The following is a 26,888-nucleotide window of genomic DNA, read 5'->3' as shown; positions in this document are numbered from 1 at the left end:
TCTTAAAACAATGTTTGATTTAAATAATGGTTCTAAAATCTGTAACGCGAACCAACAGACGCCGAAAAGGGGAAAGAAAGTTGAGCGTATGCATACTGGAATTCTTTAATTGTATTACTGTATTCCGTAAAATCAACGTGCACCCCAAAACTGACGAGATTTGTGTTTTCTGTTTGCCACCAGCAGAGGCAGCGGACGGTGATGAGAGACTGGACGGCATCTCTCTACCGCCAACAGGTAAAACACATTTCCATTTCCAACACCCGCTGGAAAATACAGCCCCTGAAAACACTGGCATTGAAAATGTGCGTAACGTCAGAGGTGCAGAGGCTTGAGCAGACTGCTCCTGGCCCCGGCCCTAGGAATCAGAGCTTCTCAGTGATGTTTTTACATTGAGTATGAAAAGCTCTTTTGCCTCACGCCCTGTCTCCTAGTCTCAAAAACCTCAGAACAGCAAGCCCTAAGACCTTGGTGTCACAACACATGCCTCCCCAAACCTGCTGCCGTTGAAAGTACTTTAACAGGAAATGATATTTCTTTTTAGAACAAGGATCACCAGTTCTGTGGTGAAATTCATGTCCGTTCTGTCCCCATCCACTGCCCCCACCCCAAAAGGGTTTTGAGAGGCAGTCAGTCAGTCATTGCTCTTCTTATAATGGGCACCTGACAAATACGGGTGTTTTAAGTGAGTGACTGAAGAAGCCAGTCCGTCTAGCACGGGTGCACATTCCTAGAACCCGAACCAGATCAGCCGCATAGAACATGGTAAGCCATAGACATAATTCCAGGTTCCCATCCTTTGTGACCCTGGCTGGCCTCCTGCCTCTGTGTTGGTTCCTCCCCGAGAGCCCAAGAGACGGGATCTGATCAGTTTGCCAGATGATAATTTATTCCCTCAGTAGTTGTTGGGGCTCTTTATTGACTGCCCTCACGAGACTACCTGGAGATTCTCTGCCCACCAAACCCAGACACCCCCAAAAAACCCTCTAAGTGAAAATGCTCAATTCCAGATGTGGGGTGGCAAGTTTTAAATAAAATTCGGCAAAACTCAGTACAGTAGCCAGTCTGTGTAGGAACTCGGCTAGGTCACCTGTTCCTTGATGGCACTTGTCCCGGGATGGCAAGGAAAGCAGAGCTCGCAGGTAGGACAGACACGGGTGAGCGAGCCTCAGAACGATGAGAAAGCTCAACCGTGCAAACGATGCCGAACCTTCTCGGTCACCGTGTAGCTAAGCAACAGATCGATGGACAAACAAATGAAATGAGCCGCCTGGTGCAAAAAGGACCTGCTTATATCAAGTTCTTCCCATATACCGCCATCTCCTTGTTGGGCCCTGTTTCCACATTTATGAATTAAGATAATTGAAATGCATGATCTCTATTGTTCCTTCCCATCGTGTCCTCGTCTGTCAGGACAACTCGGGTTAGCCTTGTTCTTATCACACCTGGCCCCCTCCCAGCAGATGCAGGAAATATTACTACCAGTAACGAAATTGTGCATTTCGGGAGGCAGACTTCCTCCCCCGGCTGCCCCAGCCCCACTGGCCCCGGGGCATTTGGGCTGCCCGTCCTCACTGTCTTCTGACACCCTGGACTTTTGCTGTTATTGAAAGTACTACTATAACCACTTGAAAACCATTCCCCTTGAAATAATACCTTTGCATTTTCCTGTCCGAAGATGGAGGCAGAGAGATGTTTCAGATGAGGAAATTGAACACGGGATGGTAGAACCACCTCATGGAACTGAAAAGAATGTCAAGGAATCTGAGAAAGAAGGAACGTTAGAGATCATCTAGTCCCATCCCTTCTTTTTATCCAGTCCTTTTATTTTACAGGTAAAAAAGCCTGAGGCCCAGAAACACTAAATGACTTTCTCAAGGTCTCACAGCTGGTTGGTGGCTGGGCCGGAGCCCAGGCCTCTCGACTTCCAGCCATTACACCGCATAGCTTTCTCATACCTAAGCCAAAGCCAGCTTTTCTCCGCATGTTTCTTAAAGACCCTAAGAGCTGATGGATGTACTAATCCCTTTAGGATTCCATTCCAGTGTCTGTCTTCACCGTTAGAATGTCCGCCGTTAAGTCTGCCCGAAAACCTCCTGCAGTTTAAACTCAATGAATGACTGGAGTCAGTGATGAGACTAGCGTGTCTTGATGGGCCCTAAAGTAAAACCCCGGGTCTGGGCAGCGTCTTTGAACACAGCGCCACTCCGGACCCTTCCCTCGCGTGTGCCCTAACGCGGCTGCCCCAGAGGTGAAGTGCACCCTTCTTGCACGTGTGAGACTCCCCGGCCAGACTTTCCCGATCTGCTCGATCTGAGCTGGCAGCGGTCGGTCCTGTTTCTAAAGATCTAACAACGCCTTTATTACCTTCTTAAGGTCTTTTTCCTCTTCCCAAACCCACGTGTGTTGGGGAGGGGCGGGGAGAGGGGCGTAAATCCTTAAGCGTTTGCAAGAAGCGGGATCGAGCAGGTCAGGGGGACAGTCAGGCGGTCCAGGGACATTCGCATCCATCCATTACAGGCAAGCAGCCTTCCGTCTGTCTAGCTTCCACGAGAGCGCCTACGGCTTTTGCAGCGGAAAAACGTAGTTTCTTCGTTTCTTTGCCCTCACACCCCTGCCGGTAAGTGCGTGTGGGCAGCTCGCAGGAACCCATGCTGTTGGGTCCTGGGCACAAACGCCCGCCCTCGGGGAGCCCCCTCCCCCCGTCCCGGGCGGCAGGCCGGGTGTTGGAGGGCAGTCTGGCAACCGCGAGAAAGCGCCCGGGACGGGCGAACGCTTTGTGTTGGGGGGAAAAAAAAAATCAGCAAAGAGCAAGTGAAATCGAGCAGTGCTTTCTAAAATTTACAAAGGGGGCTTCTCATTTGGAAATAGGGTAGAGCAAGCCCCCCACCCCCCCAGCCCGAGCCCAGCGGTGTTTGTCACGAATTGGCAGTCTTTTACATACTTTCAAAGAAGTAACAAAAGTACAAGGAAGAAAACAGAAATTAACTTTACCACTCAGAGACGACCGTTACTGGGTGTTTTCCCCCAGACTTTTCTCTGAATTTATTTATTTACACAGTTGGAGATCAAATAGATAAAATTTTGTTTTCTGGGTTTTTTTTTTTGTTTTTAACCTAACGAGCATTTTCCATTTTTCACAAATCTTCATACACGGTACCTTAATAGCTGCATCATGATCTCTGTTACAGGTAAACTGTATTTTGTGTAGCCATTGTCTCTTCCTGGACAATATGTGGACATACTCCAGTAGTAACACACATTCACGGACTTCCCCGTAAAAGTTATCATTACAAATTTCTAAAACGGCTCGCGTAGCACAACTAACTAAAGCCTTGGCTGAGAACTTAGGGATCTAAATATGAAACAGAGGCTTCCTCGGGGCGCCTGGGTGGCTCCGTCAGTTAAGCCTCCGACTTCGGCTCAGGTCGCGATCTCACGGTTCCCGAGTTCCAGCCCCGCGTCGGGCTCTGTGCTGACCGCTCCGAGCCTGGAGCCTGGAGCCTGCTTCGGATGCTGCGTCTCCCCCTCTCTCTGCCTCTCCCCTGCTCGTGTTCTGTCTCTGTCTCTCAAAAAGCGACTAAACATTAAAAACAGAAAAAGAAACCGAGGCTTCCTCGGCCAGGTTCTCTCCCCACCTGGCGCCCTCGCCTCTGGCCCCGTCACAGAAAACTGTGCGGCTCTTCTTTGGAGAAGTGCCCCCCCTCTCGTTGTCTTGTCTGTGTCGTAGGTAGTGTATTTGACACCAGGAGAGAAAACACGGAAGACACAGAGCCAGATGTCACTGCCCAGACTTCCCTTTTAGCGACAGTGTCCGTGAGCGCACGCGACTCTTCCGTTTGAGTCCCCTCAAAGACCCACGTAGCATTTCAGGTTACTTCCTGCCGAGTGTGGGTGTTCTGTGAATCTTTCCCGTCATACCTGAAAAGTCGTCACCTACTTGCTTTGTAGTGCATGATCATCAAGCCTCCAATTTGCCCTAAGAGTTTTAGAAATCGTTTTTGAGAGTTGACTCACGCATTCCCTCTTAGAAGCCCAGCGTACGATCCAGTCAGCTCACTGTTCACTAAAAAGCAGTCCTCTCTTCTCCGTTCTTTTCCTCATAAGCTCAAGGTGAATACATAGAGTTCTGACGCATATTTATTTTAATGTGCACTGCGTAGACGCAGCCTACGGGAGAAGAGCTCTTCTCGGCACTGAGGGAGCAGTTGGGAAGGCCAACGGCAATTAGGCCTTCAGCGGCCCGGAAGATGAAACCGTTGATTGGGGAGATAAGCTAGCTCTGCCCTATTAGGCAAAATCATCTGCGACATCAGTTCCTCCAAAAATAACCACTTGTAACTGAATAAGCGCAAATGAGCTATGAATTCCTAGGGAAGAAAAACCTTTCGCGTGGGTCGTATCAACACAGTGACAAAATGACTAGTTAAAAGGCGAGACGCTCGGGGCACCTGAGTGGCCCAGTCGGTTAAGTGTCCGACTTGGGCTCAGGTCACGATCTCACGGTTCGTGGGTTCGAGCCCCGCGTCGGGCTCTGGGCTGACAGCTCGGAGCCTGGAGCCTGGAGCCTGCTTTGGATTCTGGGTCTCCCTCTCTCTCTCTCTCTGCCCCTCCCCCGCTCGTGCTCTGTCTCTCAAAAATAAACATTAAAAAAAAAAAAATGAAAAGGCAAGAAACTCAAAGTAACCGGTGACTGACATGATATGTAACAACTGTTTTCACAGATGGCCTAAACTGAGCCGTCGGTGTCTTGGCGTGGCGTGGCAGCCAGCCACAAATGTCCTTAAAATTACATACTTCATTTTCTCGGTACACTTGCCTTCCGCGTCATACGAAACCGACATACGAAAATATGGGTTTATACTAAAGCGCTATCTTGCCATGTGGGTATCTGTGGTACAGAAATATTTACCTCCAGGTTCCCTTCTCCAAAAAGATGGTGACTCTAAGCCGTTTTCCTCACAAACACTGCGTGTAGACCTCATTCACTGTATAAAGCCAACTCCCGTGAAATCTTTAGCACCTGACCCGGAGGCCAAATAGTTGGCTGGAAAGAAACTTGGACGGTAGAAATGCCAAAGCCGAGGGGGAGAAATCGTTGTGCTGACCGTTACCTACCTTTGCCTAGCACTGGAACCAAGTCAGAGGGGGAGAGCTCAGAGTTACTGTAGAGGCGCCCTGTCCGAGGCACTTGCGCCCGATCGCGCTGAACCTGAGCCAGGAGGGGGCCCCGGGCCGAGTCGGTGGTCCACTGACGACCAGCTCATCAACCGGAGGGAGATGGTTGGAGGCGTCCCTGAAATGTGATGACACTGCTTCTCGGTGCTGCGGCTTGTGGACTCAGCCCAACCGCTAGACAGCTCCCTCTCCCGTCTGTGCGTCTCCTGTCTTATTCCTGAGGCGGGGAGGAAGGTCCCGAGAAACCGTTGCCACCACATCCTAGGGTTATTAGCCTTTTACGTTTTAGGCCGGTGAGCAGCCCCTTCCCTGAGACCAGTCCTAATGGAACATGGCACACCAGGGCTCTTGTCTTCCTGCAGCTTAGGTTTGGGAATTTGTCCTCTGCCCCTCGGAAGGAAGTACTGCTCAAGGGAACTGGAAAGATTAATTAGTGACCTTTCCACTCTATTACAGTTAGATGAGTGCGTTGCTAATGCAGGTAGAAACATTTACCTTACAACTGTGGGATCTGTTAATTATACACCGTGAACCTTCCAAAGCCCTTCCTTCCAAGACGGGGCGACAGCTTGGAGTTTTCGATACTTGAGGAGGAGTAGGGATTGTTCAGCTCACAGATACGTGCAGTGCGTCCACAGATTGGAGCCACGTACTCACAAAACCGCACCAGTGAAATCCCATTTTGTGCACTCGAATTGTGTTTGTGTTTACTTACTGTGACTACTGTTCAGACTTTATTCAGAAATCCTTTTTATAGGCTTTCTTAGTAAAAAGAAAAATTCCATATCTACGGATAATGTCTCAATCTTCTGTATATATGTTTTATTAATATGTAAATATTTAGATTTTTTTAAAATTACTATGTTCTTTAAAAAAAAATTCAACACAAGGCTAGTTGTGAAAATGGTGTATAATGTTGTGTTGTGATATCAATTCCCAAGATGCTCTTTATGTCCGTTCCAGAAGAATACAATAAATTACTTTAATCGAACATGCCTGTGTTCCGTGCCTGTGTGCCAGTCCTGTGTTTATGGAGTCAGTGCTAACCACTAATTAAAAGGTATTTATTAATACTCTGGTGGTCTTACACAGAAAGTTGTATCTCCTTAGGAAGTTAATTTTTTAAAAATAAAGAAACAAACTAGATAGCCATTAGGAAGAGCGGCTTCAAATCGAGAAAGTCGCAGGCGCCCCCTGGGAGTCAGATCACCGTCTGCCTCAAGTCCCACAGTGACACTTGAGCATTAAGCGCTGATAGAATTGAAGCCTAATTTTAAATGAATTAGGTAGCTTTATAATCTTCACTTAAAAGGTTAAGCCCCGCTTCTATGGAAACAACACATCAGAGGGACAAATCAATCTTCTTCAATGCAAAGTGGCTGGTAAAACGTAATTGCTTTAGTCCCCTCTCTGAACACGGGAGGGCGCTGCTCCTCACTGGGCGCCCGCCCCACCCCCACCCCGCAGGTATTCCCAGCACCGACCCTCCCCCCCCCCCCCCCCCCCGCCGCCGCCCCCCCTGCCTGGAGCACCCCTGGCCTGGAACACCTTCGGCTGGTCTGCCGGTTCTCTGGGGGCCTCGCTTGGGAAGGCCTGAGCTGTTCCCGCTTCAGGAGAAAGCCGCCGGACGGCTGGGGAGGAGGCCGCGCGGTGAGGTGCTCCCAAAAGGCCAGGACGCCCTCGATCCCACTTTCGGGCGTCATCCAACTGACCGCCCTAAAGGGCTCCCTCCAGTGCAGCGTGATGGGGCCCGGGGTACCACAGGAGGCTGCACCGGAAGGGGGCTGTCCTGTCCCCGGAGACCAGAGCCGTGTCCCCTCCCGCAGGCCCAGCCTCAGCCGTTTCTTGAACACCCACTGCGGCAGGTGCCGTGTCGGGTCAGTCTGGCAGGAAAGAGAGGAAAAGAGTGGAGAGGTTGTGTAGACCATCCCAAGAAACTGGGAGGACCGGGGGTTGGGGGACCACTGAGGCACCCTCAGAGGTCTTGATCAGATTCATATGATGTACTGACCTGTCTGGCAGAAGCAGGGGCATTACTGGACAGGGGCGAGCCTGAAGCAAGGCGTCCCATCAAGAAGCTGTTGGAATAGCCAAGGCTACTTACTTCTTTAGAGGACGGAACCCCAAATGCCCAAGCATGAGAAAGGGAACCAAGGGGACTTGGTGACTCTCTGGCTTGGGCTGCAGAGGAGAGTGCAGCTGTAAGAAGGGGAGGGGGCTCGGGCTGGGGAGCCCCAGGGTGTTGTGTGCGCCCAGGGAGGGAGCACGGGGAGGGGCCGCTCAAAGAATGGCAGTCGAGTTCAGGTACAGATGTTACTCCGTTCGTTCATTCACGTGTCTCTTGGACACTGAGGGTGTGGCTGGTGCTGTTCTAGGGGCCGGTAGAGCAGTGAGCCACGGGCCCTGGGGCATGGGGCTCGCCAGGACCGTCACAAGGTGTGAGCCCTGAGAAAACGGCTGCGCAGAAGATGCAGAGTGTTCCAGAGCTGTAGAAGGGAACTTAATCTCAGACCAGGGGCTTTGCCCCAGGCGTGAGGCAATCAAGATTTGAAGCACCATCCATTCAGCAGAATTCGAGTCTCAGCTCAGCACGTACCACCCTCTGACATTGTCTTGCTTAATGACATGGCTGTTTACTGTCTACTTTCCACTGGCATCTAAGCCTTGTGAGGCCAGGGGTCTTATCTGTAAGGCCATTAAGATTTCAGACCCTGGTGAAAACACTGTCAGGACATCCCTGTCCCCGAGCAAGAGTGGACTGTGACAGGCGAGGGGTGTCAGGTACTGCCCTCTCCCTTCTTCTGTCCCTTAGTCTTAGATCATGAGCCCTTCCTCCGTCCCGGTATCGACACTCTTCATAAACGGCGGAGAAATTGCATCAACAGGTCCGCACAAGACATGCTGCGCGGGGGCCCGTGCGAATTTGGTAGCTCTAATGATGCGGAACAACACTTTGAATTTACACAAATCAACAGTGTCTGTACTTTGTAACCTCCGAAGTACGACACTGATCATCCCCCTAAATTATATATACACGCATTTATACATCTATGTGTGTATTTATTCTCTATTTCTATTTTGTAATCAGTGAGGTTAAAAGAACATAAAGGAATCATTATGAAAAAGCCAAACAACAGTCTAGGAATGAGGCCCGGGCGGGACAGTACGCTGATGTCACAAACAGATTTGATACTTAAGGGCCTTTTCAATTGCTTTTTTTTTTTTTTTTTTTTCTTTTTGGCCATTTTTATCTGCTAATGCTGAGAAATTGAGGGACATTTTAACCCTAAATTCTGAAACTCAGCTACTTTAGATAATTCCTTTAAAATACTTTCCGGGGCACCTGGGTGGCTCAGTCGGTAAAGCGGCCGACTTCAGCTCAGGTCATGATCTCGCGGTCCGTGAGTTCGAGCCCCACGTCGGGCTCTGTGCTGACAGCTCAGAGCCTGGAGCCTGTTTCAGATTCTGTGTCTCCCTCTCTCTCTGCCCCTCCCCTGTTCATGCTTTGTCTCTCTCTGTCTCAAAAATAAATAAATGTTTAAAAAAATAAAATAAAATAAAATAAAATAAAATAAAATAAAATACTTTCCAAACATGAAGCTGATGGGAGCACGCGCAGTGGAGAAACTGCTCAGACACTAGCTGTCTCGACTTCTGGTTGTTCCTACTCCCCACCACGATGCCGTAACAGATTCAGAAAGTGGAGGGCCCTCGATGTGAATATGGAGTGAAAATCAATTTTACAAAGGAAATTGAGCGTCCTAAATTGGTTCAATGAAGTGGTGGACCAAATGCATATTCTGGTAGAAAAACTACTTGCTGCTGTACTCTCGCAATGCAGAGAAAGAGAGAATACGTTACAGCGGACGGCACTTTCTCCATCTGTTACTGAATTAAACGTCCTCCAAAAGAGATGTGTTTCTAACCACCGGATAAGGGAAATCAGGAGCGACTCAATTAACAACTCCCGCGCTGACCCCGTCCCCCCTTGCAATGAACGCTGTGACGCTGCGTGGTCCCCGAGGGAGGTATTTCACTGTGTGAAGCTATGCCGCCTCCTTCCCCTCCTCTCCCCGACTCTCCCTGTAACACAGACCTACAGCTGTGGGCAGCCTTGACCCTCGTGGCGAAGGTTTTGTGTCTATGGTTCGCGTCAAATGCTGTTCGCCCATGTTTGTCCTACCCGCCTCCGTTGTGTGGGTGTTCCTTGGGGGGCGACACCCACAGCTGGTCTTTCCCTCACCGTGTCCTCATGAGACCGGCTCCCAGTGGAGGTGGAGTGGGCGTATTTTAACATCGGGCTGACCCCCTAGACACTGGCTGCTGCCCGTATTAAGTGACAAGAGCCTTGGTCACGCCTTGGCTACTGTAACAACACACAACTTTCGAAAACGAACAAACTCTCAAAGACCAAGAAACGACTTTTGATTGGAAAGTACCCAGTGACTTTGGAGGTGGGAAGGAGGAGGTGGTGAAAGTTGACAAAATTAGTCTGAATTCATTGGACAGATTGAACGCAGGAGAGCCAAGAAATGCTTTGGAAACTGAGAGAGATTTACTCCCTTCCCCTCGTTCCCTCATTTAAACATATAAAACTTCAGAAATTGCAGCTGTAGTTTAGATCAATAAAATATTATGGGAATTTAAGGAAAATCTCGCCTAGATCGACATACAGCATATATTAAGGGTAGTAACAAAAAGGCCTAAATATAAAGTGGTTCAAATGACATGCAGATGTTTTTCTCTAACTCATCACAGCCCAGAAGCGGGTGGGTGGTCCACAGTGTTGGTTGGTAGCTCTGCTCCATGAGGTCATCCAGAAACCCAGCCCTATCCTTCTGCACCCCCTAGGAGACATCCACATCCATGAGGTCAACCATGTTAATGTGGTTCACCAGCATAGGTTTCTATTGGAGCCTATGGAATGGTGGGGAAAAGTTGGTGGAGGGAAACGATGTCCTGAAGAAAATGTGATCTTGGGCGTGTATCTCTTCTACTACTGCAGAGAATTACTGGGGGCAATTAGCTGTTGGTTCTACCAGTGCCATTTTACTTGGTGGGAAAGGAAAAATGATCCAGTAAATCGTGTCGAGGACAACTGGCCAGCCATTTGTAAAAACAAAATTGACAAAATGCATCATAGCCCTAAATGTAAAAGCTAACACTATGCAACTCCAAGAAGAAAACAGAGAAGTAGATCTTCATATTCTTGGGTCAAGCAATGGTTTCTTGGATAGGACACCAAAAGCACAAGCGACAGAAGTGGATAAGTGGAACATCGTAGAATGAAGCGCTTTCTTTTAAAGTTTCTATTTACTTATTTAGAGAGAGAGAGAGAGAGCATGCATGGTGGAGTGGGGGTTGGTGGGGGGGGGGGGAGAGAATCCCAAGCAGGTTCCACACGGACAGTGCAGAGCCCAACATGGAGCTCAATCTCACAAACCGTGATATCATGACCTGAGTCAAAATCAAGTCAGATACTCAACTGACTGAGCCACCCAGGAGCCCTGAGATGAAACATTTTTGTGCTGCAAAGAAAACCAAAAGACAACTCACAGAAGGGACGAACAGATTTGCAAAACATAGATCTGATAAAGAATTGGTGTCTAGAATATATAAAAAGTTTCACAACTCAAAAATAAAAAGATAACCCAATTTAAAAATGGGCAAAAGATTTGAACAGACTTCCCGAAAGATATATAAATGGCCAATAGGCTGATAAGCATATGAAAAGATGCTCAACATCACAGTCATTAGGGAAATGCAAATCAAAACCACTTCACACCCACAGAGAAGGCTGTAATCAAATGACAGACAACAGAAGTGTTGTATGAATGTGGAGAAATTGGACCCCTGAAACATTGCTCGTGGGAATGTAAAATGGTGCAGGCTCCTTGGAAAACAGATTGGCAATTCCTCCACAAGTTAAACATAGAGTTACTGTAAGACCTAGAATATACCCAAGAGAACTGAAAACATGTGCACACAAAGACTTCTACATGAACATTCAGTATATAGCACATGAATTTTATGTAGGTGAATTCTATCCCAATAAAGATGTTGTTAACAACTAGTAATAAAATTAGACCCTCCTACCTTACCCTGTATGTGGCAATTGATTCCAGATACTTCAAGGATTTAAGCAAAACAAATAATAAAAATACTAGGCAATTTTAAATTAATAGTTATCTAAGCTTGGGGAAAGGATTTCCCAAACATGAAGATCATAGTAAAATCATAGTTTCAAAGTTTTGCAAAATTTAATAGCAAATGACAAACATGAGAAAAATATTTGCAGAATAAATGGTTTTTAAGAAAGACGATACTTACCGCATGCCCAACTCTTATAAATCAAATAGCCAATAAATATTAAAATGCTGAAATTGGGGCGCCTGGGTGGCCCAGTCAGTTAAGCGTCTGACTCTTGATTTCTGCTCAGGTCATGATCTCGTGGTTCATGGGATCAAGCCCCATGCTGAGCTGACAGCATGGATCCAGCTTGGGATTCTCTCTCTCCCTCTCTCTGCCCCCACCCCTGCTCGTGCTTATGTGCTTGCTGTCTCTCTCTCAAAATAAATTTCTTAAAATGCTAAAATTAGACCAAGAAAAAAAAAAATAAACCAGGAAAGGCACATTACAAGAGTAGTCTGAAATATTGTAGTTATTCATACAGTTGAGAGAATTTGAAAGAAAAGTAGCAGGAGTGTTTCTGGTATTGAAAGGAACTTAGACACCACTAATAGACGTTAATAAGTACAGTATTTCTGAGGGCGGTTGGCAACATAAATCAAATTGGTTTAAAACCTTTGACCCAGCAATTCTGCTTGAAGGAACTGTTCTGAAAGCAATAAAGATTCGCCCAAAGATTGAGCCACAAAGCTACAGGGTGTTCATCACACATAGTTAAAATAAACCAACCAACAGAAACAATTTACAGTGTCCGACAGGAGTTTAAATTCCAATACACCCTTAAGACGGAATACTACGCAGCCAGTTTAAATGTTGTGCCTGGAGATCCACAATCAATCAGTGGAAAGAGTGCAGGTCTCAGAACAATAGGTACCGTAGGAGCTCCCTTTCTCTTTTTGAATACACAAACTCATAGGAAAAAAGTCTAAGAGAACACACATCGAAGTGCTGGTGACAGTTGGCTCTGGACGGTGAGATTACAGGTGCTTCAAAATGTTCTTCCTGTTGTTTACCTAAAATAATTTTCCTTTTAGGGAACATGCTGCTTTTGCGATGAGAAGGGAGATTATTTTAAAGATTTTTTTTTTTTTTAGTAGTGTAGAATAGTTAAGGCCCCAGGGGAATGTTAGTGGCGAATCACCGTCAAACAGTACGTTCGGCCTGATCATACGTCTTAATTTCAGAGACACAGTTATAAGGTTAGAACTAACAGTAGCTGTGAGTAACTACAAACACAGACAAGTTGCAGCATTTCCAAAATATGTATGTCTACAGCTACCAACAGCTTTAAAAAGATGCAGATGAGGGCGCCTGGGCAGCTCAGTCGGTTGAGCGTCTGACTCTTGGTTTCTGCTCAGGTCATGATCTCGCAGTCGTGAGACTAAGCCCCGTGTCGGGCTCTGTGCTGCCAGCGTGGAGCTTGCTTGGGATTCTCTCTCTGTCTGCCCCTCCCTTGCGTGCGCTCTCTCTCTCTCTCTCTCTCAAAATAAATACAAAAGATCAAAAGGTACAGATGATGTGTTATTGTCAGCCTACTCACATTTTGAAAAAGAAGTATTTATACACATGGAAAGGAAAGAGAAGTTTTTACAGTGGTTATCTCTGGGTGATAGAATTGTATGCGATTTTAAGAAATTATTTGTGGGGGCGCCTGGGTGGCGCAGTCGGTTAAACGTCCGACTTCAGCCAGGTCACGATCTCACGGTCCGTGAGTTCGAGCCCCGCGTCAGGCTCTGGGCTGATGGCTCAGAGCCTGGAGCCTGTTTCCGATTCTGTGTCTCCCTCTCTCTCTGTCCCTCCCCCGTTCATGCTCTGTCTCTCTCTGTCCCACAAATAAATAAAAAAACGTTGAAAAAAAAAAATTAAAAAAAAAAAAATAAATAAAAAAAAGAAATTATTTGTGTATGTTTTCCAAAGTACACGGGTATCTTTTTCTAAAAGGAAAATAAAGGTAAAGAAAGAAAAGGCCCAGTGGTCTACGTATCTGTGAATATGTCCTGCCTGCCCCTCGGATACTGTTAGGAATACCTGAAATATCACTGTAGCCTCTTGGAATACAGGCCTCTGAAATGTCACCTAAGCTCCAGTGAAAACTTCAACTCGTTACTCCAACAATATGTACGTTGAACCTACTTTCTGGACTCTGGACGTTAATGCTCTCCTTTGAAAGGAAAAAGAGAAAACCCCGCTCAACAGCGTAACAGGAAAAGGTATCCTCTCGGTAGCTTGAGAGGAAACTGGAGACGATGCTTTATGAAAAATGTATTAGCTGCCAGACAACGAGAAGCCCATCTGAGGTGTAAGTGCATCTGACACATCAGTTCAAAAACAATACCATGCGGGCCATTGGGATTTGGAGAATGGCTACCTAAGAAAAATGAAACACGGGGTGCGTTGCCGTAGCAATCGAGGCCAAGAACTTCAGCGGTTGAGGCCATGAGAGTCTGTTGTCTCGTAGGGCTCTTACTCGTCTGTGCAGTTTTGCTCACCTAACAGATTTGTGGCTGTCAAGTCCCCGTGTAGCACCGGCTAATACCTCCCGCACACGGTGCGTGCTGGGCACTGTTGTGATGCTTTGCAAGAACAGCTTCACTCGTGTAATCCACAAAACCGTCCTACGAAGTAGATACTATCATTATCCCCACTTAACAGATGAAAAAAAGTGAGATCATTTGTTTCAGCTCACAGAACTAAGGACTAGGTTTGGTCAAGATCTGAAACACAGTGAGGTGCCTGGGTGGCTCAGTCGGTTCAGCATCTGACCTGATGACGTTCAGGTCATGATCTCGCGGTTCCTGCGCTCGAGCCCCGCGTCGGGCCCTGTGCTGACGGTGCGGAGCCCGGAGCCCGCTTCGGATTCTGTGTCTCCTTCTCTCTCTGCCACTCCCCCACTCACGCTCTGTCTCTCAAAAATAAATAAACTTAAAAAAAAAGTAACACAGGACTGTGACTCTGACTCCCACACTCAGGTGCAGGAAGCATTCAGAATAACCCCGATGAGATGGGCTTATATGATGTGCCTTTCCAATGCTTTTTTTTTTTTTTTTTTAACGTTTATTTATTTTGAGAGAGAGAATGCACACACGAGTGGAGTGGGGTGGGGTGCGGGGGGAGGGAGAGAGAGAGGGAGAGAAAGAGAGAGAGCATGAGCAGGAGAGAGGGCAGAGAGAGGAGAGAGAGAGAATCCTAAGTGGGCTCTGCACTGTCAGCACAGAGCCTGATGTGAGGCTCAGACCCACGAATCGTTCAATCACGACCGGAGTCAAAACCCAGAGTTGGACGCTTAACCGACCCAGGCGCCCCTAGCGCCCGTGCTTCTAAGCCCTTTGCTTTAAGATGAGCTTCCATGTGAAGGTGTTGGATATTTGTTCTGTGTCAGGCCTTAAGTGTTTCACTTGAATCGTTTCGTCTGAAATATCCCCGACATCCTGCCAGCAAAGAGGCTGAGAAGTAGCCGGTGTCTTCAGCCGCCAACAGGTTCTTTATTAAAAAGTTTCCAAGAGAACACAGCAGAGTGGCTCAAAGAAAGAGGTTTGCGACCAGAGCGACCAGGGTCTCAATACTGGATCTGCCATTTACTCAGCTCTGGTATCTTTCTGTCCCTCGTTTCCTCCCTCTCTCCACTGTCCATCCGTCCACACGGGGATTAGCGGAGACTAAATGGAAGTCAAACCATCTCCAGAACGAGGGAAGTCACTGGAGTCGCGGAGAACCCCCTACTCTGGCAGGGAGAGGTTTCCCGCAGGTGACGGGGCTGGGGGAGCCAGAAGGAGGTGATGCCTAAACACCGTCCTCAACACACGAACTCCCCAGGCCGGCGGCACGGATGACGCCTGGGAACCTGTCAGACATGCAGCATCTCCCAGAGCGGCCCCGGGCCCCGGGTGGGGCCCAGGTGCGCTTTACGAAGTCCTGCAGACCCTCCTGCCGCACGCTGGAGGCTGGGAGCCCCTGGAGCCCCCGGGACACACGGTAGGCCCCCACCCTCAGAGCTGAGGTGGATTACCTGCAACTTGTGAGCCACGAAACCCATGTGTGAACTCGCTCCCCTGACGGATCGGAGCCGATTCGAAGCTTCCCCTGCGAGAGCGTCACATCTGACTGGAGACGAGTGGGTGGCGTTACGGAAGCGACTAGAAGTGCCAAGTCTCCAAGAGGCCGGGGAGGGGGTGCGAGGTGGGAACACGGACAGTGGGGTGCCGCGAGGGGGCAAGGCTGAAACCCAGCCCCTTCTCTTTGGGCTGTTGAGACCGCGGCCCCCAGAGGGCTACAGGGGGGACTGACACACCAGAACTCACCTCCTTGGGCCACACGCTCGGCCTGTCCCTCGCTTCCCTGGGTCCCTGTCAGCCAGCAGGTTCCCCCCCTTCCCTCCCCTCACACGGCCGCCCTGGCACTCTGCCCGCCAGAATGACCGACGTCATGTCCCAGGAGGTCCGGCAGCACCAGCCTGAGAAAATCCGAAAACCACGAGTCCCAAGAGACCCGAAGCCAGCCAACAACTGTGCACTGGGCACCTACTGTACAGAGGGCCCCGCACCAGGAAGAGAAACAAAAAGAACCTCCGCGTGGTCACTGCCTGCAAAGGGTCGGTAACGAGACAAAACATAAACCCCCACAACTACAGAGGTAATTCAAGCTCCGAACTGTACATCCCAAGACACCACGTGGCGTTTGGGCCACAAGGAGGTACCAGTCAACCAAATTAGCGGTTCCGAGGGTGGAGATGGGGTTGGACGTCTTTGTGGAGGAAGAGGGACCTGAGCTGAGGCCAGGGGAGGAGTACGTGCACGGGCAGGGAGCGGGGACGGCAGTCACACCAGCAAAGCCGCCGGTCGGAGAAGGTTCGGCGGGACAAAGGGCAGCATTCAGGGAGCTTAGCAGTCTGTTACGTTGGGGCGCCCGGGTGCCTCCATCGATTGAGCGTCCGACTCTTGATTTCAGCTCGGGTCGTGATCCCAGGGTTGTGGGATCGAGCCCTGAGCCAGGCTCCTCCGCGCTGAGTGTGGAGCCTGCTTAGGATTCCCTCTCTTTCCCTCTCTCTCCCTCTGACCCTCCTTCCCTGCTTGTTTGCACGCTCTCTCAAAAAAGGAGAAGGAGGAGGAGGAGAAGTCTGTTCTGTCGGAGGGCAGAGAGTCTGGCAACAGTTGGAAGTGTATGTAGAGGCACAGAAGATAAAGCTTGGAGCCAAATGGTCAAAAACCTTGGCAAATTTATTCTATAGGCCACGGTTTCCCAATGTATGTGTTTCTCAGAATATTCTCCTTGCAGAATTTTAATAGACGTCATGGGACTAAACGGGTTCCACTGGGGGGAGTATCGCCACACCAACAAGCAATTCTTGGGACACGAGCTGCAGGCCCTACAACTCATCAGTTCTGACACTTTCTATCCCGATAGCATCGGAGCCGGAGTAAGAGCTCAGTCCTACAAGACTGCTCCCCACACCCCCCACTCACCCCTCCTTCCGACGACAGTCACAAGCCCAGGTTGTCACCCACACTTCTGACTGCCTGCTGTAATTGAGGGTCCCGTGACCCCCTCCTCAGGTTTGGTTAATTTGCTTGAGGGGCTCACAGAACTCAGCATCATTTTACTTACTAGATGACCAATTTATTATAAAAGGATAGGACTCAGGACGGGCCAAAGGGAGGAGACGCAGAGGCCAGGAGCCTCCGCGCTCTCTGAGCGCACCACTCTCCCCCAGCCTCCATTTGTTCACCAACCCGGGAGCCCTCTGTATCACCCCCTTTTGGGTTTTCATGGAGGCCTCATTGCACAGGCACAGCTGATTAACTCATTGGCCATTGGTGATTGAACTCAATCTCCAGCTCCTGGCCCTTCACCCAAAGTGGTGGTGGCCAGGGGTGGGGGTGGAGTGGGGGTGGGGGTAAGGGTGGGTTCTCCTGCCAACCAGCCCTAACTTTAGGTGGGGTCCGAAAGTCACCTCCTTAACATAACAAACGACACCTTTGTTGCTCTCATCATTTAGGAAATTCCAAGGGCTGGGGAACTTCTGTGCCAGAAACAAGACCAAATCTGTATCTCTTAGTATAAATCACAGGATCACAGGATGAGACAGCTTCGCAACCTTGTAGTCTTAGACATTTGCACTGTTTCACAGGTATCTTACCTGCAGGACCTCTTGAATTGTGACTCTTTTAGAAGGAGACGGATGCGGCGTTTTCCAAACTTGCTTCAATTCGGAACCCTCTTCTGGGGGCTAGCGCTCTGGGCGAGAAACTCGGTTTGTAGATTCCTGGGGGCGGGCCCGTTCCTGCCGTGCTCTCCCAAGAAGCTTGTGTAAGAACAAGGCCTGGGAGGTCTGCCCCAGGCGAGCCCAATGTGTAATCAAGCTTGGGAGAGGCTGGTTTCCTTTGTTGCCCCTGAATTCTAAGGTGCCAATGGTGAGGGGAAGAGAAAGGTGGGAGAAAGGTGAAGGAAGGACGAAGAAACCCCGGGGCTTGGATCTGGAGGTGCTGGTGGGAAAAGGGGCGCTGAGGGGGAGGGGGCACCCACGGACGGAGGGGGTGGGAGGAGGGACACTGAGTGGGCACAGAGGTGAAAGGGTCAGGAACAGAACAGAGATGGGAAGGAAAAACCTCACTTGGTAGTATAAACAACCTTAACACCTGTGGAGGGGCTCATGGTCTACAAAGAATCTTCCGGAATACCAGCTCCATCTTCCTTACAATCCCATGAGGTGGGCGGTCAAATTATCCCCATTTTTCTTGGCTTAAGGAAATCGAGGCTAGGCAGAGTGGACAGGGGCTGTCCCGTATCCAGCTCCTGTTCGCATCCCTAAGACCTGCTAGCTCCTGGAACGCCACACTGCCTGCTTGCTGCCTTTCCCAGGCTGGCTCCTCCTTCCGGCCTGTTGGGAAAGCTGCCACATGTCTCTCCTCACATCCCTTTTCTGTCTGAATCAGCCAAAGTACATTTTCCGTAACTTCCAGGAAGCCTGACTTGAATCAGAAAGGTTAAGTGTGGGCATGAACTCGTCTCTCAAGATTCAGAGCTCCGCCCATCTTCTGCTGTTCCAGGCTGTGGCATCGAAAAGTCTAATGAGTTCGATTTTAGTCCTACGATAACGTCGCTGATGAATATCCAGTGGGAATTTCCAGTAGGCATTTGGAGACGCAGGACGAGTACATGGGATAAAAGTCAAGGTAGAAATATGGATTTCGGAATCAGTGCCATTGAAATCACAGGTGTCAATGGAGCATCTCATAACACAGGGCAGGTTGTGACGGCAAGCATTCCAAGTACCCTGATGATCCGAGGAACAGTTTGAAAGTCCTCCTGAAGAAGAGCTTTGGAAAGAGAAGGAACATGACGAGAAATGTGGAAATGCCAGGCATTGGGGGACACTGAGAGGTAGAAGCCGCCGATGGTTCGAGGCAGTTTCCTAAGAGGATAGTAATATAAAACGTTCACTCGGCAGCATGCGCTGTATGATCCCATTTTATTATTTTTTTAAATGTTTATTTATTTTTGAGAGAGAGAACATGAGTGGGGAAGGAGCAGAGAGAGAGAGCGAGAGAGAGAGAGAGACACAGAATCCAAAGCAGGCTCCAGGCTCTGAGCGGTCAGTGCAGAGCCCGATGCAGGGCTCGAACCCACGAACCGTGAGATCATGACCTGAACTGAAGTCGGATGCCCAACAGATTGAGCCGCTCAGGTGCCCCCCATTTTATTTTTTATGTATATTTGCATAAGTCTGATGGATCTACATCAAAATATTTGCAGTGATTATCTCTGGATGCTGCAATTTTTGTTACCTTCTGACACATTAAGCATTCATCAGTTTTTTTCCCAGATAAAATTTATATACCATAGGGGTGCCTGGGTGGCTCGGTTGGTTGAACATCTGACTTTGGCTCGGGTCATGATCTTGAGGTCTGTGAGTTTGAGCCCCGTGTCGGGCTCTCTGCTGACAGCTCAGAGCCTGGAGCCTGCTTCCCATTCTGTGTTTCCCTCTCTCTCTCTCTGCACCTCCCCTGCTTGCATTCTCTCTCTCAAAAATAAACATTAACAAAAATTCATATACTATAAAACTAACCATTTTAAAGTGTACAATTCAGTGAGTGTTAGTATATTCACGAAATCATACAACCATCACTACCTGATTCCAGAAAATTTTCATCACTCCAAAAAGACACCCTGTACCCAATAGCAGTCACACCCGTTACTGCTCCCTGACCCAACCTAGGTAACCACTAATACCTCTGTCTCCACGCATTCGCCTGTTCTGGATATTTCAAATAAACGGAGTCATCCATGGTGACTAGACTTACTGGGGTAGTCATTTCAGAACATATGCAAAGAGTGTGTCACTCACTATGTTATATACCTGAAATGAACAACATTGTATAAAAAATCAGAAGAGGGGCACCTGGCTGGCTCAGTCAGAAGAGCATACGGCTCTTGATCTCTGGGTCGTGAGTTTGAGCCCCACACTGGGTGCAGAGATAACTTAAAAAACAAATAACTTTTTAAAAAGAAAAGAAAATGCAATTTGCAAGTCATAAATGCTTTTCAATCAATTTTTTTTTAATGGAATTATCCAAGAGGTAGCCTTCGTGACACATGGCTTCTTTCACTTGGTATAGTGTTTTGATGGTTTATCCACATTGTAGCGTGTATCAGTGTTATTGCTGCTTTTTGCCAAATAACATTCCATTGCATGGCCGTGCCACATTTTGTTTATCCATTCATTAGCCAATGGTGATACCTAAGCTGTTTCCATCTTTTGGCTGTCGTGACTAAATCGGCAACGAACACTGGTATACACGTTTTGTACAGATGCGTGTTGTTAATTCCCTGGGTGTATATACAATCAGGAGTGGAACTGCTGGGCCAGATAGTAACTCCATGTTTAACTTTCAAGGAACCACCAGTTTTCCAAGGGGTCCGCACCCTTTAACCTCCCCGCCAGCAACACACGAGGGCGCTGGGTTCTCCACAGGCTTGCTAACCCGTGTTAACACCCCTTCTTAAAAAAGACACGGCACGGGTGTTAAGGAGGCCCGAGACCTACTTCTATTTTTTTTTCAACATACTTAATCCTTTTTGTAATTTTTCTGCAGATGAAATATAAATAAGAGATTCTCTGTAATAATAAGGATACAAAAGCTGACATTTATTAGATTCTTAACTCTGGACGGGCTCCTGTAGTACTGTGTGTTTTATTGCTTTGAATATTTGCAGAAAACCCTGAGTTTCCAACCTACTGTACAGATGCAGACGAGGTACAGAAGTTACCTGATGAGCATTATTACAACACTGCCCCAAAGCCAAAATTCTTAATCATCCACTGTGACATCCAAGACCCCGCCTCTCCTTGGGGCACCTGGGGGGCTCGGTCAGTTGAGCGTCTGACTCCTGGTTTCGGCTCAGGTCATGATCTCATGGTTCGTGAGTTCGAGCCCTGCATCGGGTTCTGTCCTGACGGTGTGGAGCCTGCTTGGGATTCTCTCTCTGCCTGTCTCTCTGCCCCTCCCCTGCTCATTCTCTCTCTCAAAAAATAAAAAATAATAATTTGTAAATCCGCCTCTCCCTTCTGCTGAATTGTTCTGGCTGTTCACCCAAAGAACAGTTTCAATAAGCCACCGTGTGTCATCCATATATTTTCCCACTGGAAAAAAAAAAAAATCTTTCTCGAGATGATTTTTCACAAGTCAGCCAGGTACAATTTATCATACTCTGAATGCTAACAAATTCTGGGAATGCAAAACCTATAGCATACATATAAATAATTTGACTCAGCAGTGTAAACATTAATTCAATGCTTTTTTTTTTTTTTTTTTAAATGAACAACCTTGTTTCTCTGAGTTGTTGTGATACTTCTCTCCTTCTGGGTTTTTTATTAGCTCACTGGTGCCAATAGGAATGGGTTCGAAAACTGATTAGCCCCGAGGAAGATTCTGTAATCAAATAAATCTGAAGTAAGGCATGCTTTCAATTTTGTTTAGAGGGGAGATATTTTTCCCCACTATGCTTTGTTTCCCAAAGAAAGCTTCGTATCTTTTGTGTTCGAAAACACGTCCGCTTCTGTGATTTCAAAGGACAGGAGAACAAATTCTGTTTGTAACTGGCCAATTTCAGCTCCTGAGAAAGACTGTGGAGGAAGTGTATGTGAATAAGATCTGAATAGAGCATATTATTAGATCTCAAAGAGAATCAATAGAATCTAATGTAGTTTTCCTTGCATTGCATCAATAAAGCAAGGTTGTTAGGAAGGCATTGCAATCTTGTCTTCTCTCGTTGGTTTGAAAGCTTGTCTTTTCTGTTGTGGTGGTTGATTTGCCCCCGGGTCGTCTGTCCCGAGGACTAATTTGTTTGGTTTTGTAATGCATCATCGCTGCCAGCGTCACTGAAGGCTCAGAACACCTAGGGAGATAAATAGATGTTATTTTTATTATCTGTGCTTTATAAATACATTTTAACTTGGAAAGATTACACGGTCGAAGTCCCACATTCAGCCGTGTCAGAAGGCCGCACCACAAGAGTTCTACGCTGAGCCTTAATCTGCTTACAATCAGGCTGAACCTGGGGGGATCGCAGGCTCACCCCCCATTTCACTGCAGGTGAAATTTCTTTCCTCACGGCTGTGGCGGCTAGAAATCTGCAGTCAAGGTGTGGGCAGAGCTGGTTCCTTCTGAGGCAGGGAGGGAAGGGTCGGTGAGGAAGGAAAATTCTGTTGTTTACACCACTCATCCTGTGGGGTCTTGTAAGGGCCTCCCCAGCAAACGACCACGACTGCAGGGCTGTCGCCACCGCGTTACTGATGATGAATCAGAGACCCCTGGTCTCCCGACAGCCCAGTGCCCCCAGGGTCGGGCCTGCGAGGCTTACGGAGCTACAGCCCAGAGAGCACAGACATCCCAGCTGTCTGGTGCTCCCGAGCCCCATGCGGAGCTTGGACACCATGGAGGAACAGAGGGAACCTGCGTCCCTCTCCTCTTTGGTCAGCAAATCTTAATGAAAGACTTGACACTTGGTCAACTGGTCGGAGGCTGAGGTGAGCTTTCTCTCTCCAGCGGCCTTGCCAGGAGAGTTTCTCCTGGGAAACCCTCACTCGTGTTCAGATTCCCAGCCCCTCTGTTCTGACATCCAGTGCTTTTGGGAAAGAGGGCCCCTTGGCTCTCGTAAAGCAGTCTGCTCTGTCCCCTTGGGAGGAGTCCCGCCTCTTCACTGGGATCCCATCTCGGGTCTCTGTCTCTGGAAGTGGCAGAGTCCCACTGACGTGGGGGCTGACAGACTATCCCACGGGGCTCCCGACGGTACCGTTCAAAGGGCGGTCTGTGCAGGAGGCCCCGACAGGCTGGGTTACTGCTCCCCAAGATGAATACAGAAAGTGACAGTGAGCATTCAGCAGCATCCACACCAACTCAACAGCAATGCTCTGTCAGTGGGATCTAATAAAAACAAAAAAGAAAGAAAGAAATGAGCTTGTATTTCATGTCTTTTTTATACAATAATTTCATTTTTCTCATCACACATCATCCCCCATTGCGAATAAGAAAACTTCGCCACGGATAGTTTAAGAAGCTCAGCCCAGAGGTCAGCGTAAGCGACTGAGGAGGCATAAAGGTAATGGTGAGGCACAGAGAGTAGTTAAAGACTGAAGCCCTGACCTTCAACTTGATGGTGCTTGGAGGTGGGGCCTTTGGGAGGGAATCAGGTTTAGATGAGGTCATAAGGGTGGGGCACCCACGATGGGATTAGTGTCCCTGTCAGAGGAAAAGCCACCAGATCTCTTGGTCTCTCTGCCAAGTGAGGACACAGTAAGGTGTCTGTCTGCAAGCCAGGAAAACCCTCACCAGGAACTGCATGGGCCAGCACCTTGACTGATCTGAGGCTTCCGGCCTCCACAACTGTGAGAAGGAAGTGGCTTCTTCTGTCACAGTGTGTGTTGTGACAGCCCCAACCGACCGAGACCCAGGCTCTGCTACTGACAGCCCAAGTCGCTGGGGCTCAGGCCGGCTCCTGCTGTCTGGGGCCACCTCCAGCGGTAGCGTGTCTTCTCTCGGGTCTTTATCAGAAATGGCCTGGGTTCCCAGGCCACGGCACGACAAAGCCACATCCGAAGGACACAACCCCGCCCATACAGGTGCTGTGTGTGAAGGCAGGTCCCAGGGCACATCACACCCCAGTCCCTCCCTACTGCCTGATGGGGAGGCCACACCTCACCCTCATGCCCCCTCGTGTGAGGCCACACGACAGATTTCTGTCTCCAGAAGGAAGGGCTGGCGGCTCAGGATCCCATAAAGCTGGTCCCACCTCAAGGTAAGGCTTCCTCCAGGAAGCTCATCGACTCCTTCCTTGGCAACTAAAAGCTTCCTTTAAGCTCCATACTGCAATAGTTTCCTCCTCTTTGACAGAAATGGTAAGTTCCATTTTTCTACATTTGTAAAAAAAACTTGTATCAAGAAAAAGGCGATCTTGATATAACGCAATCTGCACAAGACATTTTTCTTGTTTTAGAAAAAAAGGTCCAGATGTTTTAATGTTGATGAACAGCCATCCCAACCTTTCACAACAGGCCTGAGCCTGCAGCTTTAGTCATTCGTTTCTCAATTATCTTGGGAGAAGTAGGTCAGGGAAGAAAGCAGGCCCAGGAGGCCAGGGGGTGCAGGAAAGGAAGACAGGAGATGGCCCTGCCATGAACTGAAGTGACCTTGGGCAGGTGCATGCACCCCACAAGGGCTGGGAGCACTGGGACCCCATACTTCTGGATGCAGTTGCTTTCGACAGCGCCCCCGCCCTGTCCTTTAGGTGACCAGACGAGCAGCCACGCGGTCTGGACCGAGCCTCCCCTCCGCCCCCTTCACTCTCCAGGCCGGCCTGGTGGGAGGAAAGCAGCCAGAAGATAAGCTGCAGAGAGAAAGCCAGGGGAGCAGTGGCTTCGGGCCCCTGCAGTTCTCTCAACAGGGTCTCTGTAGCGGCTCGGTGCACACAGCTGACACCCCGACCACTTCTCCTTCCTGCCCAGAAAGTAACTGTGTCAGCCTCCTGCTCCTCCCACCCTTCTTCCTTCCTGCCCTGTGCTGGCTCCTGCTGCCTCGGTCCCCTCCCCTGCATCCCTGCACACTCCCCTGCCTCAGCCCCCCCCCCCCCCTTCTCCTGCCACCCACCCCCGATCCCGTGACAAAGCCTCGATATTTCCACAGCATTCACAGTGGACAGAGCATGTTCATCCGATCCTAACAGATTCACTGGCTTCTGAACAAAAGTCACCGGATCTGGGGTGCTGTGATTCTTACCCCCGCCTCCCCTACCTGCCCGGTGCCGCTGTAAGCAGAAAGCCTGCCCGCGGACAGTGGCTGGGGATGTCAGGACTTGATGTGCACACATGACCTCCTGTGAGCCCGGCAAACTCTGAGAGGCAGGTGGTAGTTCCTTTTTTTTTTTTTTTTAAATTTGAGAGAGAAAGAGGGAGAGAGGGACAGAGGGATGGGGGGAGAGAGAGAGAAACAGAGAGAGAGAGAGGCAGAATCCCAAGCAGACTCCATGCTCAGTACAGGAGCCCGACACAGGGCTCAATCCCCCGACCCTGGAATCACGACCTGAGCTGAAACCAAGAGTTGGACGAGCAACCGATTGAGCCACCCAGACGCCCCTATAGCTCCTTTTTCATAAACATGAAAAGTGAGGCTCACTTAGATACCTGGAGGCACAGTGGGTGCCCTGGTGTGGCAACTGGTCTTGAAAAGAAACTTGGTCACGTGCTGACTCTGGGGCGGTGCAGAGCCGGTAAAAGGCAGAGGTGGGCTCAGCCGTGCCCCCGTGCTGCGCTAAAGCCCCTCTCCTCCACTAGGCACCCCTGCTCTGGCCTGTGCCCTTCCCCTGCAGTGGTGTGGGCTCGAGGATGCCCAAGCAGTTAGGGGACCTGGAATCTCGTCGGGGGCGGGGAGGGAGCAGACTCAGAGCCTCTGCAATGGCCCAGCGGAAGGGGAGAGGACAGACCTGGACGCGGCTGCTGGGTACCTGGGGTGGTTCTGCCCCTGGGAACTGTGGGGGCTGTTAGTTTGGACTGGGTTGGGTTAGGCCAGTAATTTGGGTCTGGATGCTTGGCGGGGTCAAGGACGCTGGAGGTCAGCCCTGCCCCAAATGCCAACAGGGTCCCGTGAAGAATCACTGAGCCCCTTCAGCTGGCTGCTTCTTTCGCATTCGCTCCCTCACTGCTGTCTTGACACTGGCCCGGAGGACAATATCCAGTGCTTCTGGGGTCCACTGGCTGCTTTTAGGCTGCGGGAAGAGCAGGGCATTCAGAAACCCGTGACCGGGCCTCTCTGTGCTCGGGGCTTTTAATCTCCTTAATTGAAATTGATTGGTCTCTTGGGAGGTAGCTCTGCATTGGCCCTGAGCTTCAGCATGTGATCAACTTTTGCTTCTTTCTTTTAAAGACCAGTTGACACACCAGGGCATCTAATCTTATCCCAGAATCCCGGGCCCCTTTCCAGACGAGGAGCAAAACCAGAAACAAGCACACTTACAAAAACAGCTCAGGAAATAAAAGCGCCTGATAAAAATAAGGGGAGAATATTCTTGTCCCGTTGTGGCTGAGCGTTATACAAAAGGCCAGTCAAAACCCCATTACCAAGGAAAGATGTAATCACACGGGGAAGGAGCCATGGCGGGCGGGGGCGGCTTGCCTTCTGAAGCTCACGAGATAAACAGGCCGGGCTGGAGCGTATCTAAGAACCAGCTGCAAAATAGATAAATGGGAAGAAAAGTGAAAGCCCTTCTTAAGTTAAAAGAAAACCAAACATTGAGAGAATTGTTTGAGCATCCAGACTTGCATTCATCCCGACGTGCAACAGTCACCCCAAAGTGGCTGGGGCTGGTTTACAAATTGGTTTGGTAGGTCATAGCTCTTGGCGAAGCCTTCGATAGGGCCCCTTACTGACCAGGCTGATCGCATAGCCTGGAAATATCCCCCTGGGGGCTCTCCTGTGCCTCCTGTGGGTCATTTCACCAACTGGACGCTAGGCTTGAAAGAGGCCGTGTTGAGGAGGCTCGGGCCACTTCATGGCTCGCAAGCCCTCGGCTCTGTCCCTGCAATAGCGGCATGGAGTGGCAGCAGACACAAGAAGTACCTCAGAGGTAAGGGAACCCAGCAGCGACAAGTAATCATTACGAGTAACAAACTCATTCTAAGAACATCTTGCTGCCTGGCCTTGTGAAGATAAGGTTTAAGGGGATCAGGATATGCCAGCCCAAAACATACTACCCTGGCAGAAGGATTATTTTAAGCTGAAGGCATCTGAGACTCAACAAAACGCAGAAAGAATTCTCTTCCCTCTTTTCCGCCTAAAAGCAGGACATCAACTTCCCTTTGTGAAAGTGTCTCCATCTCCCACACTAGGAAGAAAGTGACTCTTGCCACCAAGAGAGTCCTCACTGAGATGAGTCTGTGTAAACAGACCTTACTAAAAAAAACCTTCATCTTCCCCTACGTAGCCTAGTCATTTCGTAGCGTGTGGTTCCTTAAAGCACAAACCTCCTTTCCTTTG

General features: G+C 49.2%; 1 protein-coding gene and 1 long non-coding RNA gene across 19 annotated transcripts in view; one reads left to right on the top strand and one right to left on the bottom strand.

Annotated features, from left to right (window-relative positions):
• Positions 1-6,169, top strand: part of BEND7 (BEN domain containing 7) — an 81,741-nt gene extending 75,572 nt beyond the window's left edge. For 4 of the 10 annotated variants that reach the window (XM_078450421.2, XM_078450424.2, XM_078450415.2 and 1 more), the window contains 2 exons: positions 184-237; positions 2,521-6,169. In XM_078450421.2, coding sequence (XP_078306547.1) covers positions 184-237; positions 2,521-2,624 — 158 coding nt within the window. In that variant the 3' untranslated portion in view covers positions 2,625-6,169. The other 6 variants (XM_078450416.2, XM_078450423.2, XM_078450420.2 and 3 more) reach the window with 6 other exon arrangements.
• A 15,477-nt stretch (positions 6,170-21,646) lies between these two features.
• The window catches only part of LOC132695082 (uncharacterized), a 48,541-nt gene continuing 43,299 nt past the window's right edge, over positions 21,647-26,888 (bottom strand). For 8 of the 9 annotated variants that reach the window (XR_009617683.3, XR_009617690.3, XR_009617689.3 and 5 more), the window contains 3 exons: positions 25,973-26,080; positions 22,657-22,787; positions 21,647-21,759 (listed from right to left, as the gene is read on the bottom strand). This is a non-coding gene — a long non-coding RNA (uncharacterized LOC132695082). Of the gene's footprint in view, positions 21,760-22,656; positions 22,788-25,972; positions 26,081-26,605; positions 26,764-26,888 lie in introns of those variants that run through there. The other variant, XR_009617684.3, reaches the window with a different exon arrangement.

The sequence above is a fragment of the Panthera onca genome, chromosome B4 (assembly GCF_046562875.1).
Source record: "Panthera onca isolate mPanOnc1 chromosome B4, mPanOnc1 haplotype 2, whole genome shotgun sequence".
Taxonomy (NCBI): Eukaryota; Metazoa; Chordata; class Mammalia; order Carnivora; family Felidae; genus Panthera; species Panthera onca.
The sequence above is the reverse complement of the archived record's forward strand: the minus strand, read 5'-3'. Positions and strand labels throughout refer to the sequence as shown.